Source organism: Leptonotus elevatus, chromosome 10 (genome assembly GCF_054856555.1).
Source record: "Leptonotus elevatus isolate MCC_2025b chromosome 10, RoL_Lele_1.0, whole genome shotgun sequence".
NCBI classification, from domain to species: domain Eukaryota; kingdom Metazoa; phylum Chordata; class Actinopteri; order Syngnathiformes; family Syngnathidae; genus Leptonotus; species Leptonotus elevatus.
Genome location: NC_141248.1, coordinates 648,689 through 664,737, shown reverse-complemented (window position 1 = coordinate 664,737; position 16,049 = coordinate 648,689). Strand labels below are relative to the sequence as shown.

Below are 16,049 nucleotides of genomic sequence, written 5' to 3'. Positions count from 1 at the left end.
AGAGGCCCGACAGTTTCTCAATTTCATGCCCTGGAACGCTCGTGCGTCCGCCACTGCCCCATGGCTCACCCCTAGATTACTCCGCATGCGTGTGCATTGCGGATCCGCTCCACCGATTTCTTTCCATTTCCAGCTTGTTCATATTACACCAGCTGCGTATACAAGCTGCGGATCGACTGCCGACCAGCTTGTCGTGCCGAGACCGCCAGACGAATAGACCCACGCGGGCAAGCGGCGGCCACCAGGCAGCAATGTGCTCCGAGCCTCACGGTCAAATTGGATTTCTCAGCCTCGTATCATCATCATTAAAATTAGTGTGTCATTTCTAACAGCTGTTTTGTTGTTGTTGTGTTTTTTTAAATTACAATTTTTTTTAGGAAAACATACAAATGGATCGATCGCCGTTATATTTTTGCTTTCTCAATAAATGTTTTGGATATTAGTTTAATTCTATTTTATTGTTATTATTATTTTAAAATCTACAAAGGTTTGGACACTGAGAGTGTATAGGCCTACTATGTTTAAATAAGAGATACAGTATGTGAGAAAATGTATAACGCATATCAAGAAAAGTGCATGTATAAAGTGTGTGGTGAGGTGCCTTAAAACATATATAATATCCATCCATCCATTTTCTTAACCGCTTGTCCTCATAAGGGTCGCGGGGGGACACTGCAGCCTATCCTAGCTGGCTTCGGGCAGTAGACACACAGAGACGAACAACCATTCACACTCACAATCACACCTATGGACAATTTAGAGTGTTCAATTAACCTGCCATGCATGTCTTTGGAATGTGGGAGGAAACCGGAGCACCCGGAGAAAACCCACCCAAGCACGAGGAGAACATGCAAACTCCACCCATGAAGGCCGAAGCCTGGACTCGATCTCACGTCCTCTGGACTGGGAGGCGGACGTGCTCACCAGTCAGTCACTGTGCCGCCACATATATAATAAAAAAAAAAAAAAACATTTTTTTTTTTTTTAGAATAAACAAAAACTTATACAACACTATACTGTGTTGTGTAAGTAAAACAAAACAAAAACACTTTTGATGGAAAAAAATGACTGTAAATAAAAAAAAAGAACTCAGTATATGATAAATATAATATAAATCGATTTTTTAAACTCAAATTTAGAAAATACTAATCAGTAAACTTGTACATGAACACTGTAAGATTTGTATGAAAATGTATTTATTTATCTGAAAATTCAGGCTTATAACTGAGCCACTGCATTTAACAAACAGGTTGCAGTCTGTTTCATGTTTGAACAGCACTGAAATAAAATGTTAAGGCTTAATGTTCCATTAATATAACATTCTTCCATGCATAATGTGTGAATCCTAACCCTAAGTAAGACGTTTTGTTGAATATTCCCTTAAAAAATTGATGTTTAAAAATCGATTCGGCCGCATATCGAATCGATTGGACAATTGCGCGATGTAATATCGCGATATATTGCCGAATCGATTTTTTCTAACACCCTTAATATATATATATATCCCCACGACAATTTTTACTATCATTGCATTTATTATAATTAATTAAAATTATAATATTATTATAAAATATTGTTTTTGCCATTTTGTTTCCAAGCTATGTTCATGCACAGATAATACATACATGCACACATAATTGCAGATATTGTGTATGAGGGATTATTTCCCACGTGTTTCTGTTTGTTACCAACCTTAACTAAACAGAAGTTAAAACCTTAAATCGTCGTTGTTTTTATTTTATTTTATTATTATTTTTTTTTAAATAGCCCTAACTTACAAACGAGTCTTATAGAGCATCATAGCATCAGTGTGATAATGATTGGTGACATCCGATGATTCAAAAGCCCAGCTGGGCAAGGAAAAACTTTACCATATAATGTACTTCTAAAGTTAAATAATTTGTTGTATTGTTTTCAGTTGTGTTGGTGTGGATGAAGAAGATGCCCCAGATATTGACATATATCATTGTCCAAACTGCGAGAAGACCCACGGCAAGTCCACATGTATGTACAATATTTAAAAAAATAAAAAATAAATAATAAATAATATATTGCTTTTGAGAATATTTGAACTGCTATTTAGTAGGCATGGGCTGGTTATTGGTTTGAAGTACTGTATACAGTTTTTAAAAGTAATATTTTATCTTACCGTCCTTGGGTGTTAATTGTTTTGTTATGAGAAAAAATTCTTGAAATGATTGTTAGCTACGAGTGTTTGTGTGTCCAGCTTTGGTGAAGAAAAAAACAACAACTATAGGGCTACTTTGATGCTTGTGTGCAACGACTTATGGTTCGTTGAAGTTATACACAAATATTGGAATGTCATAATTGCAATCCGAATTAGTACAGTAATTAGGAAATAGGAGAATTTTACAAATTAACACTTTTTAGTTGTTGAGAAAAATTACTATTGAAAATCAGTTGTGGTAAATATTATTAAGCTAACTTAAGCTGTTGATTTCAAAAGCAGGACAATGTGGTCTAAATTACATGGTTTACGTGGAGCCTTGTTTTTCCATTCCAACTGAAATTATTCCAACTGAAATAGGGGTGCTCCGATTGATTGGCTGATTTTCGCGAAGAAGTGTGTGAGTTGGTGTCAGATCTACGTTACCGACTCGCCGTTCAATGGGTTTAAACTCCCCTTTAGCCCTGTCCGCAGCAACACGGTCACACAGGGAGACGAGAGCTATTAAAGCGGTGTTGAGATGGATTTGTTTAGGTTCTCACCGCCCGTTTTAAGTCAGTTAACACCCTTATCGAGTAACCTTTTAGAAATGAGAGTAAAATCTGACCACACTCTTTTTACAGCGACTCCTTCTCTAAATGATCACTTGCACTTGTAAAGACCTATAAAGTCTAGCTGTCTTTGTTAAGTTCGCTCGGGCTAGTATTATTTTCTAATTGAGCCAAAGTAACTCTATAGGATCAGGAATAACAATTACCGATGGTGGGGGTGTAGCTATTCATTCGTTAAAAGAGCTAAGTGGTTTTTTGAAGATTGGCAAAATTTGATTTAAAGATTAAAAACGTTTGGTTTAGGATCTAGAGTTAAAGATTAAGCAGAAGCTTTATATTTGAATAATGATACAGAAAAGGATTAAGTAAATTAAGAGTGTATTGAGACCAGAAAAGTCCTTTAGTCCGCTTGTTTGGTCCAGACCAAAAGCGGAATTAGTTTTTTCTTCGTTTGGTGCGGTTCATCTTCACACTGTGCTTTTTGCATGTAATCACATCGACCCGCGTAACAATCTGTGCTAAAAAATTATGAAGGCTGAATGCATAATGAAACCCGGAAATAGAGGAAAACATGAAATTCCGACGTGGTGCATTACTTGTCAGGTTAAAATTTAAATTATTAAATTAATATTAATTATTAACGGAAAGAAAACTCAGTTACAGTCTCTTATCGCGCTCTTATCGCGCTCTGAGTCCACTCCACCAAATCCTCACTTTTTATTAGGATTTTCACTCGTCACACAAATGTTGCTGTTCTAAGGGGAGGGAATCATACCACAGCAACATCAAAGCCGTTGCGGATACACATCATCGTGCAGATAATAATGTAGACGTGTTATTTTTCAGCACTAAAAGTTTCAAAGTCAAAGCTTCAACAGTTCAATCTCAAAATGTTCCAGTTGTCATCTTGCGGTAGGCCACAGTTCTTATTTTTAAAGATGAAGCATGAGTCATACTCCCTTCTGCTTTCTTCACAGATTTAATTTTTTCCAAAACAAAGAAGCCAAAATATGGGATAAATGTATGTACATTCATTGTAACATTTCTGCTCTGCATATTGTGGCGTTATTAGATGCAAGATATTTTGCCAGTGTCAAGAGCCACTCATTAACAGAGGTTCCGCGACGCTGTTTCTAATTTTGGAACAGCGTTATTGATTGCGTGCAGTAAACTAGTCAAGGTAAAGCACAACCTTTTTTGTCTTAAAAAAGAAAAAACACAGGACGATATAGATTTGTAGACAACATGAATTTTTTTAGCCACACCGAATGCATTTGGAAGCGGACTGAGACCACTTTAAAGACTATTCTGTCTATCTAATATTGATTTTGGATGGGTTAGAGATGACAAAAATAGGAAATAAAATTAATTAGATGTTTATTAAACAATTTTTAAAAAATCAAGTGATTAAAAGGTACATAGGACTGAAAATTCTAGCGAATAATCGGGTATTTGGATAGAAATACAAATATACCTATAGGCCTATATACTTTCTTGGTTAAAAATTACAAGTACAGACGAAAAACATTTTTATAATTAACATAATTAACAACCAACTGTTTTTTATTTATAGATAATCAACTTTTTTTTATATTTAAAACTGTGCTTGTCAGCAAACTATTTTTCTCTGAAACAGTGATATTTTAGAAAACTCTCTCCCCATAGATTTTGGTCAATGGAACTAAAGTGACGCCAGACCCACAATAGCGATTTTGTCGGCTAAATAAATAGCACATTTGAATAAGCCTGGTTTGTTAATAAGTGATCAGTAGGAACGGCAAATTAGTCAGGCGTCATTTTCTGAACCGATAATCCTCACGAGGGTCGCGGGCGCGCTCGCGCTGGAGCCTACCCAAGCTGTCTACAAGCTGTAGTATTAACGCCTTTGAAAAGTAATCAGACGGCTGGAGCACTTTACCGCTGCTAGCTAGCGCGGCTAGCTTGCTGCTTGGTGCTGGTAGCTCGCTGTTAGCTAGCAGTCGCCTAAACGCTGGCAACAGGCACCACACAATACAATGTCAGCATAATTATGTCTTAGCGCTCTTAACTGGAGCTTGAACATGACTTCAAGACTATGTCTTACTGACATCTGTCGCAACTGTTTGGGGCATTTCTATTGCCGTTGTTCACAAACTCTGAATAGACGAGCACGTCGTCAGCCCCTATACCTTGAAGACACGCTTCCGGAAACAACTTCAAAATAAAAGCGCTACAATGCATTGATCTGCATATACTACTTGGTAAAGTAAGGTTTATTTTGAAATTGGATTTCTCTCAGCGTTATCCCCGTGTACTGTCATGCATTCGTTAGCTTGACTACGACTATCTCAGCGGGTATCCGAGGCAGAAATGATGAGGACTCATTGCAGCCCTAGTATTAACAATCGTTTTTGTACGATTATGCCCATTTTGTAATCGTGGTTGTTGCTTCAGGTCTTTCCGGTGAACTGCTGATGATATAGCGCCTCCATAATGGCGCAACACTGCAACTGCATTTTGCTACCGAGCTCAATCAACAAAGCTGGAGCGCTGTGAGTGATATCAGTGGCTCAAGCTGGAGGTGGCGAGCAATTTAGATGAAGGTGGCTGCCTCTGAATTTTGCACACAGGAAAAACCCTGCTGCTATTTGCAGATTACTTCGTTCTGTTGGCTTCGGCAAGCCACAATCTTCAAGTCTCAATGAAGCAGTTGCAATGAGAATCAGCACCTCCATATCTGATCCTCGATCGGAAAAGGGTGGAGAGCCCTCTTCGGGTTGGAGATGAGGTCCTACCCTTGGTTGAGGAGTTAAAGTATCTTGGGGTGTGAGTGAGGGAAGAATGGAGCAGGAGATCAGCAGGTGGATCGGCACATCCTTGCAGTCATGCGGACTCTGTATTGGTCTGTTGTGGGAAAGAAGGAACTGAGCCGAAAGGCAAAGCTCTGTACTTACCGGACAATTACGCTACTACTCTCACCTACGGTTATGAGCTGTGCGTCATGACAGAAAGAACAACATCACACGGCCAAAATGAGTTTCCTCCGCATGGTGTCTGGGCTCTCCCTTAATGATAGGATGAGAAGCCCAAGTTTACAGTATAATAACAGCACAATCTGAGACCAGCCCATGCCTACACTAATTTTTGCAGTTTTTTACTCATCCATATCCGGATCCATGATCAAATTTCTGTTCTCCTCAAGCGTCCGTGCCATTCATCCCTCAAAATATTCACATGAACATTTTTCTCATCACCTAAAATTCCCTCCATAACATAGCGCCATCCAGACTCGTCCCCAGACCTCAGTTTTTAAGGGGGCACATGAAATGCATTGGGGCAGTTGTTATTACCCTACAGACAACTGCATGCAAGCACACACCCGACTCAAATCCAACAATGCAACTTCTACAGATTCTTTGAGAGGAACACTTTCTTATTAATCATGTCTGGCTTCAGACAGGACCACTCACAATTAACAATGTTGTTTTTTTTGGGACAGAATATAAAAATCATTAAATCCAATTTATATGCTTTCAACCACTTCATAGTCCTTTATTTAACCTTCAAATTCTAAAGTGTCTTTGAGTGCCCTGAAAAGTGCTAAGTCTGTGTAAATGAATTAATAACATTACAGTGTTCAGTATTTTCAGCCTCATGGAGGATTTGCTGTCAGGAGAATGTCATATTAAAGTTCTAACATGAACATTGCAAGTAGCATTTTATTTAGGGAAAAGGCCTTATAGTCATTGATTTGATTGTTGTTGTTTTTGTCTTAAGTAAAAAGGAAAAAACATTGGAACAAACAGGACACTTGGCAAAGCACAGATATCCAAGCTGTACAAAATGGCAGCCAAGTTTTCATAAAGGAGCTCCGTAGTAGAACATTTCCAAGGTAAGCACAGTCTTTATGGTGTATTATGCGAACTGTAAATTCTTGCATATTAGAGATAGGTAGTTAGACCACTCTCTGGGGCACAAATTAATTTTATGTGGCCTGTGAAAAGTTAACATTATTGTTCCTTGACATCTCTTTATAACTACCATATTTTCACAACCACAAGGCGCCATCATTAAAAGGTGATGTCTCAGTAACAGGTGCTATTTCTGTATTTAACACACACATGAGGTACATCGCACTATTGGGCGCAGGCAAGGTTAAACACTGTATGCTAGCTCAAAATATATGGCAGCATGCTTTCTAAAACATACGCTAGCATGCATGCTAGCATATGTTTTTAAAAAAGCAGCAGACCAAAACTGGGTTTGGTTGTACTTGATTGAAGTATTTAACAATGTAAACATTGAGTTTGGTTGTACTTGATTGAACAATGTCCTCACGTTACTTTTGATCAAGCCTCATCCACAAATCCCTCAAAGTTCTCATTTTCTGTATCTGAAATGAACAGCTGGGCTAGTTCTCCATCAAACACATCAGGTTCCCTCTTGTCAGAGTCAGTCTTGTTCCCGTGCGGCTCCTCCGAAATGATGCCGGCTTTTGCGAAAGCTCGATTAGTGCAAACAGACACGTTAAGCCCAAGCAGCATGCACAATCTATTCACATATTGTGGCGTAACTCGCTCTAGCAGTTTCATAAAACAAAAGCAGTGAGCACCAACAAGTCCAACATACTCAGCCATAAATTCTCAAGACATATTTTTGAGATGTCTTCTATGATCACGTAGTAAAGCCTCACCGGCTAGCGATGCTAACGCCGGAAAACGCGGAGCACAACCGAACACAGGCGGACGTTCAATCGGACGATGGAGAGTACCCCGAGTCCAATGCATATTCATCGGAGGAGCGGGTACAGTCTGATCACGGAGAAGACACTGGTTCTGGACTACGATGCCACCATGAATGGAGTGGATAAGATGGATCAGAACATCTACCACCCGGTATAGGAACTGAAGGACATGAGGAAGCCAGACGTAACACCACCGTAACGTAACCGTAGCATGATCCTGATAGTAGACTTGATGGCAACACACACTGCAGTATACACTTGCTATTCCCCGGAAAAAACGGCCGGCAAGAAAGTGCACGCGAAGGGGCAATCGCAGTGAAACTAATCTGTTGTGCAAATCCTGCTGCGTCTCCTTGCACGCAGGGGAGTGTTACACAAAAAGAAAAACTGTAGTTGAAACATCCACATAATTGTAAATAGTACCACAGTTGCACACATTTTTAAATAGTTTGCCAAATTGTTGTCAAATTGTTACACTGTTGAATGTAAATAAACGTATTTTGCTATCAAAAAACACTTATTCATTGTTGGTGATAGTGTTTTACATAAGTAAAGCACTGTTTAGATGTTTGTGGCATCATTCATGGAAAAAAAAAGGTGTCAAATTCACTAGAGTGCATGAAATAATATCGTTTCACTAAAAGCTTGATTTCTCCGTATTTTGGTCCAAAACAAGAGCATTTGGATGAAACTAACCATTTTCTATTGTTGATTACTGAAGAACAGAATAAGGTAGAAACAAACTTTTATTTTCTGATGAAAGATGAGAGTTCAATCTTTCATTTGGTAGTATGTGTGTTTCCATAGTCCAAACACAAATCGGCTGGCACTCACAGCATCCCTTTTCTGAAAACGTCTGGCAGTCAAAGAGTTAAGATGTCTGAATATGTCTTCACACTTCTGAATATGTCTTCATACGTCTGAAGATGTCTTTTATGGTATCACTATTTTACTGTTCCTCTTTATATTTAACATTTTATTACTTTTCTCAGTTAAGACCGTGTCAAACTGAGCAGCGAAGGCTTGCAAGGGTGCGCGCATTGCGAGTGATGGCATTTCGTCGGGTCTCTTTCAAGACATTTTTTTGTTTTGCTTGCAAACCGTTTTACACAGGCAAATATTTTTTTTAACATGTTCAAAATTTGATGGCGACAAGAAAAACGGTTTTCGGAAGGTCTGCTGAACGTCTTTCCAACGTTTTGCAGTCTTGAACGAAACCTGATCAAAACAAACTCGCTACGTGTGCGCACCCTCGCAAGCCTGAGCTGCTGAGTGAGACATGGGCTTAACTGACAAAAGTAATGAAATGTTAAATTTAACTGATTAAGAGGAACAGTGAATAGTTATACCATAAAATATATTAATTCCTCACACTAATGACTAATGTAAAAAAAGAATGAAAGCCATATTACACAGTATGTACAGAATGATAATGTTTGTTACCGCTGAACATATTTGGTGTGCATACATTAATTTGCATCCTGCTACTTGTAGTTAATAGTTTCTTGTAATTACAGTATTTTGATTGAGGCTGAACCTAGAAAGAAATTTAATGAACACATCTAAATTTAACATTTATTTAATTGCAACATTTCCAACTGTTTGACAGCGTATGAACACAGAATCCAACAAGATGTTTTTTCTTCTACCTTGTAACTGGACACATTGAAAGCAAAGTGAAGCTGGATCTAACCCTAAAAACTTTGATACACATTCAAAATAATAACAATAACGACAACAATAATAACAATAACGACAACAATAATAACAATAACAACAATAATAATAATAATAATAATCAGTGGCGTCTATGGAAGGAGACTAGAAGGAGAGGAGGAAGGTGTGTTTGTGGGAAGCAAGAGAAGAGGAACACCAAGAGTCTAGGACTGAGAGTAGGGACTTTGAATGTTGGAACTATGACAGAAAAAGGTAGAGATCTGTTTGACATGATGCAAAGGAGGAAGGTGGACATACTGTGTGTTCAGGAGACCAAGTGGAAAGGGAGCAAAGCTAGAAGTTTAGGAGCAGGGTTCAAGTTGTTCTATCATGGTGTAGATAGGAAGATAAATTGAGTAGGAATTATCGTGAAGGAGGAGTTTGTTAAGACTGTTCTGGAGGTAAAAAGAGTATCAGATGATGTGATGAGCCTGAAGCTAGGAATCAAAGGTGTGATGATCAATGTTGTTAGTGGGTATGCGCCACAGGTAGGATATGAGCTGGAGGAGAAGGAGAACTTTTGGTTGGACCTTGATAAAATGATGCAGAGCATCCCTAGAAGTGAGAGAGTTGTCATTGGTGCAGACTTAAATGGACATGTTGGTGCAGGAAACAGAGATGATGAGGAGTTTTGGTATCCAGGAGAGTAACGTAGAAGGTGCTTGATTTTGCAAAAAGAAGGGAAAATGCTGTCGTGAATACTTTCTTCCAGAAGAGGCAGGAACATAGTGTGACCTACAAGAGTACACAGGTAGACTACATCTTGTGTAGAGATCAGCGACTGCAAAGTAGTGGCAGGTAAAAGTGTAGCCAGACAGCATAGAATGGTAGTGTGTAGGATGACTCTGGTGGTGAGGAAGACAAAGACGGCAAAGGCAGAGCAGATGACGAAATGGTGGAAGCTGAAAAAGGAAGAGTGTTGTATGACTTTTAGGAAGGAGTTGAGACAGGCTTTGGATGGTCAGGAGGTGCTTCCAAATGACTGGACAACTACAGCAAATGTGATCAGGGAGACAGGTAGGACAGTCCTTGGTGTGTCATCTGGAAGGAAAGGAGATAAGGAGACTTGGTGGTGGAATGAGGAGGTGCAAAAGTGGATCCAGAGAAAGAGTTTAGCTAAGAAGAAGTGGGGCACTGAGATGACTGAAGAAAGTAGACAGGAGTACAGGAAAATGCAGCGTAAGGTGAGTAGAAGTAGAAGTGGCAAAGGCCAAACAAGGGGCTTACGATGACTTGTATGCTAGGTTGGACAGTAAGAAGGGAGAGACTGATCTATACAGGTTTGCAAGGCAAAGAGACAGAGATGTGAAGGACGTGTAGCAGTTTAGGGTAATAAAGGATAGGGGTGGGAAGTGTGTTGACAGATGCCAGTAGTGTGATGGGAAGATGGAGAGAGTACTTTGAAGAGTTGATGAATGAGGAAAATGAGAGAGAGCGAAGAGTAGAAGAGGTGACTGTTGTGGACCAGGAAGTAGCAAAGATTAGTAAGGACGAAGTGAGAAGGGCATTGAAGAGGATAAAGAGTGAAAGGCACTCGGTCCTAATTATATACCTGTGGAAGTATGGAAGTGTCAAGGAGAGGTAGCAATAGAATTTCTGACTGGGTTCTTCAACAAGATATTAGATAATGAGAAGATGCCTGAAGAATGGAGAAGTGCGCTGGTGCCCATTTTTAAGAAGGGAGGCGTGCAGTTGTGGCAACTACAGAGGAATAAAGCTAAAGAGTCACACAATGAAGCTATGGGAAAGAGTAGTTGAAGCTAGACTGACCATGGACTATGATGTTTCCTGAAGACATTGTGATTTGCAGTGAGAGCAGGGATCAGGTGGAGGAGAAGCTAGAGGCGTGGAGGTTTGCCCTGGAAATGAGGGGAATGAAGGTTAGCCATAGCAAGACGGAGTATCTGTGTGAATGGGAGGGACCCAAGTCGAAGAGGGAAGTTACAGGAAGAAGAGACCAAGAAGGTGGAGGAGTTTAAGTATTTAGGGTCAACAGTCCAGAGCAATAGAGAGTGTGGAAAAGAAGTGAAGAAGCGTGTGCAGGCAGGCTGGAACGGGTGGAGAAAAGTGTCAGGTGTGATGTGTGATAGAGGAGTTTCAGTTAAAACGAAATAAAAGGTTTATAAAACTGGTGAGACCAGCAATGTTGTTTGGTCTGGAGACAGTGCCACTGAGGAAAAGACAGGAGGCAGAGCTGGAGGTGGCAGAGATGAAGATGCTGAGGTTCTCTTTGGGAGTGAGCAGGATGGATAGAATCAGGAATGAGTACATCAGAGGGACAGCACATGTTAGAGGCTTTGGAGATAAAGTCAGAGAGGCCAGACTGAGATGGTTTGGACATGTCCAGAGGAGAGATAGTGATTATATTGGCAGAAGGATGCTGAGTTTCCAAATGCCAGGTAGGAGGTTTAGAGGAAGACCAAGGAGGAGGTTAATGGGTGTAGTTAAAGAGGACATGAAGGTATTTGGTGTGAGAGCAGAGGATGCAGAGGACAGGGTGAGATGGAGGCAACTGATTCGCTGTGGCGATCCTTGAAGGGAAAAGCCGAAAGGAAAATAAAAAGAAGAAGTGGCGTCTCTGGCATAAGAAGTTGAGTGGGGCACAAAAGTGGGCACTTTACATCCACAAGCAAAAGCCTACACAATAAATTCTAATTCAATTCAAGATCACAATCCAGTGAAAAAGCGGTATATAAATGAAGTAGCCTACCATTTATTCATAGCCTAACAAATTAAGGCTATGAATAAAACCTACGAATGGTTCAAAATAGGGCTGTGCAATTAAATCGAAATCTAATTACAATTTTAATTATTACACTCCACAATGACAAAATTGGCGTAATTGTATACAAAACAAAAGATTAATACTCATTTGAGTAGTTTAAATTTGTGTATTTGCACCTTTTTGTTTTAAAATGACTATATTAATAAACCTTCCTTGCTCCAAAAGAAACTTACATAATTATAGTGTTTCAAATAATTTTGTCTTAATATTTTTAAAATGTTTAAACATTTTCTTGTTTTGTTTAAAAAAAATAATCGTTTGAATAATTGTGATTTCAATTATTACCAAAATAATTAGGATTATTATTTTTTCTATAATCGAGCAGCCATAGTTCAAAATAAAAATGCTACTCACCAGTGCTGTTCATTCAGCTCAGTTTTTTCTAGTTTAACTTTACTTCCAATTGGCCAGATTTTCTTAGCTGCTTCAAATTCAACACATGGGAACGTTTTGCTGAAATTACTGAAAAGCGTGCTGTCCACAACAAGCAGTGCTGCTATAAGGTGGCCACTCTTGCAAAATCTCACCTTCACTTGAGTTGAGCCAAAAGCTTCCTTCATAAAGAGACAGCCTGCAGTGTTTTGCCTCCTCCGTTTCTGCAGCACTTACCTCTCTCGCTCTCTCACACTTCATGAAAACCAATCAAGCTTACTGCTGTATGCTGCCATCCGCCAAAACGTCAGTGTGCTGTTTTCAGCACCGCCACCTGGCGGTCGGGAGGGACGAAATAGAACTGAACGTGTGTTGATTGGGTCTTGACTTCACGTGACATTAGTCCTGTATTTCAATTCAGCGATGGGCCTAGTTAATGTGGCCCCATGGCTTTCTATGGAGAGCAGCTTGGGACATGCGCACTGTGATGGCTCATGCATTTCAACACGCGCTCACAAGGCGTTTAATGTTAAGAAAGTTAGACCATTGAACTTGGCTTTGTATTATACATATATGTCCATCCATCCATCCATCTTCTACCGCTTATCCGAGGTCGGGTCGCAGGGGACAGTAGCTTTAGGAGGGATGCCCAGACTTTCCTCTCCCCAGCCACTTCAACTAGCTCCTCCGGCGGGATCCCAAGGTGTACCCGGGCCAGCCGAGAGACATGTCCTGGGTCGTCCCCGGGGCCTCCCGCCGGTGGGACATGCCCGGAACACTTCTCCAGGGAGGCTTTCAGGAGACATCCGAACCAGATGCTCGAGACACCTCAGCTGGCTCCTCTCAATGCGGAGGAGTACCAGCTCGACCCTGAGTCCCTCCCGGATGACCGAGCTTCTCACCCTATCTCTAAGGCAGAGCCACCATACGGAGGAAACTAATTTCGGCTGCCTGTGTCCGGGATCTAGCTCTTTCGGTTACGACCCAAAGCTTGTGACCATAGGTGAGGGTAGGAACGTAGATCAATTGGTAAATCGAGAGCTTCCCCTTTCGGCTCAGCTCCTCCCACAACGGACCGATACAGAGTCCGCATCACTGCAGACGCAGCAGCGATCCGCCTGTCGATCTCCCGTTCCTGCCCTCACTCGTGAACAAGACCCCAAGATACTTAAACTCCTTCACTTGGGGAAGGATCTCCTCCCCAACCCGGAGAGAGCATACCACCCTTTTCTGACTGAGAACCATGGTTTTGGATTTGGAGGTGCTGATCTTCATCCCAACCGCTTCACACTTGGCTGTGAACCGCTCCAGTGAGAGTTGGAGATCACAGCTTGATGAAGCCAACAGCACCACGTCATCTGCAAAAAGCAGAGATGCATTGCTGAGGCCACCAAACCGGACCCCTTCAACGCCTTGGCTGCGCCTAGAAATTCTGTCCATAAAAGTTATGAACAGAATCGGTGACAAAAGGCAGCTTTGGCGGAGTCCAACCCTCACTGGAAACTAATCTGATTTACTGCCGGCAATGCAAACCAAGCTTTGGCACCGGTCGTACAGGGACCGCAAAGCCCGTATCAAGGGGCTCGGTACCCCGTACTCCCGAAGCACTCCCCACAGGACTCCCCGAGGGACCCGGTCGAACGTCTTCTCCAAATCCACAAAACACATGTAGACTGGTTGGGTGAACTCCCACACACCCCCAAGGACCCTGCAGAGGGTGAAGAGCTGGTCCACTGTTCCATGGCCGGGACGAAAAACCACACTGCTCCTCCTGAATCCTTGATTTGACTTCCCGACGGACCCTTCTCTCCAGCACCCCTGAATAGACCTTACCAGGGAGGCTGAGGAGTGTGATCAGTTGACAGCTCCGCCCCTCTCTTCACCCGAGTGTCCAAAACATGCGGCCGCAAATCCGATGACACGACTACAAAGTTGATCATCAAACTGCGGCCCAGGGTGTCCTGGTGCCAAGTGCACATGTGGACACCCCTATGTTTGAACATGGTGTTTGTTATGGACAATCCGTGACGAGCACAGAAGTCCAATAACAAAACACCATTCGGGTTCAGATCGGGGGCCGTTCCTCCCAATCACGCCCCTCCAGGTCTCACTGTCATTGCCCACGTGAGCGTTGAAGTCCCCCAGCAGAACGAGGGAGTCCCCAGAGGGAGCACTCTGCAGCACACCCTCCAAGGACTCCAAAAAGGGTGGGTACTCTGAACTGCTGTTTGGTGCATATGTACAAACAACAGTCAGGACCCGTCCCCCCACCCGAAGGCGGAGGGAGGCTACCCTCTCGTCTACCGGAGTAAACCCCAACGTACAGGCGCCGGGGGGCAATAAGTATGCCCACACCTGCTCTGCGCCTCTCAGCGTGAGCAACTCCAGAATGGAAGAGAGTCCAACCCCTCTCGAGAGGACTGGTACCAGAGCCCAAGCTGTGTGTAGAGGTGAGTCCGACTATGTCCAGGCTTAACTTCTCTGCCTCACACACCAACTTGGGCTCCTTCCCCGCCAGAGAGGTGCAGGGACGTCACTGATGATGATGATAATAATGATAATAATAATAATAATAATAATAATAATAATAATAATAATAATAATAATAATAATAATAATAATATATCTAACGAGAGCCAAAGCAAAACTGCTTTATGTGTGTTTTGTCAAAAATATTAGCTATGGTGCAAAAAGGTTTGATCAAAAGAAAGTGAGAAAAATACAAATACTAGATATTAGTAAATATAAAAATGCAACAAATAATTATTCAAAAAAAAATTGCAGAAAAAACAAATAGGTCAAAAATTAATATTTTAGACAAAAACATTAGAGAGAACATTTGAAAAACTACTATACAATATTATCAACTGCAAAAATATAAAATATTACACAAAATAGCTTAAAATACACAGTACAAAATAATCCACATATATTGCATATAAGAAACAACAATCACAGAGTTGTAGTTGGGCCAAATTTTCAAATCAAAAAATGTAGACACATTACGGGCCCAGTAAACACCTGATAACGACACATTTCAAACTAATAAGGATTAAAAATATTCACTTTTTATTCATCTCTCTTTTAAATTCGGAAACATGGCAAAAGCATACCAAAAACAGCATAGATCACAATAATAAAGCTGTTATTGACCAAAACCAGATGTGTTTTTTTCACAAAATAAATAAATAAAATAATCTAACACAAAAATAAATAACATTCTGTAAATAATAATTTTGGTCACATTTTACCAGGCATACAGTGCATAAAAACAAAAATAACATTTGATTCTGGTTATGTCTGAACCTGGAACATTACAAAGTGCCTGTGTTTAAGCTTGGCCACCCTCTTGTGGTCGTTTCATGATTAGGAACTAGAAATTAGAAACGAGAAGAATAGAAACTTGCCATTACTTTCATACAACTTTAAAGAGAAAGTGTGTAAAAGTTCACCATTAAATGTTGCTATATAATAGAATGCAGCTGAAGCACATGCATTTTGAAGCTCGCAAACCGCAGTAACTCGGAGAAACAACACTTTGCAAGCCTATCACCAATTCTTATTTTGCGTGAGCGAGAGAGCATCTCGACGAATGGCGACTTGGCAGCTGGTGAGAACCCTGGCAAGCGATGCCGAAAGACAGAGCGAGCCGGATTTAGCTGGAGCAACTAACATGCGCGGCTAGCATGAGTTAGTTGGAGCCATAGGCTGGAG

General features: G+C 41.0%; 1 protein-coding gene across 2 annotated transcripts in view; it reads left to right on the top strand.

The window, feature by feature from the left end:
• Positions 1–16,049, top strand: part of phf2 (PHD finger protein 2) — a 128,940-nt gene that overhangs the window by 11,082 nt on the left and 101,809 nt on the right. Inside the window, exons 2-3 of one of the 2 annotated variants that reach the window (XM_086088000.1) lie at positions 1,919–2,004; positions 6,496–6,610. In XM_086088000.1, the coding sequence (XP_085944126.1) occupies positions 1,919–2,004; positions 6,496–6,610 (201 nt within the window). The remainder of the gene's footprint in view (positions 1–1,918; positions 2,005–6,495; positions 6,611–16,049) is intronic. The other variant, XM_086087999.1, reaches the window with a different exon arrangement.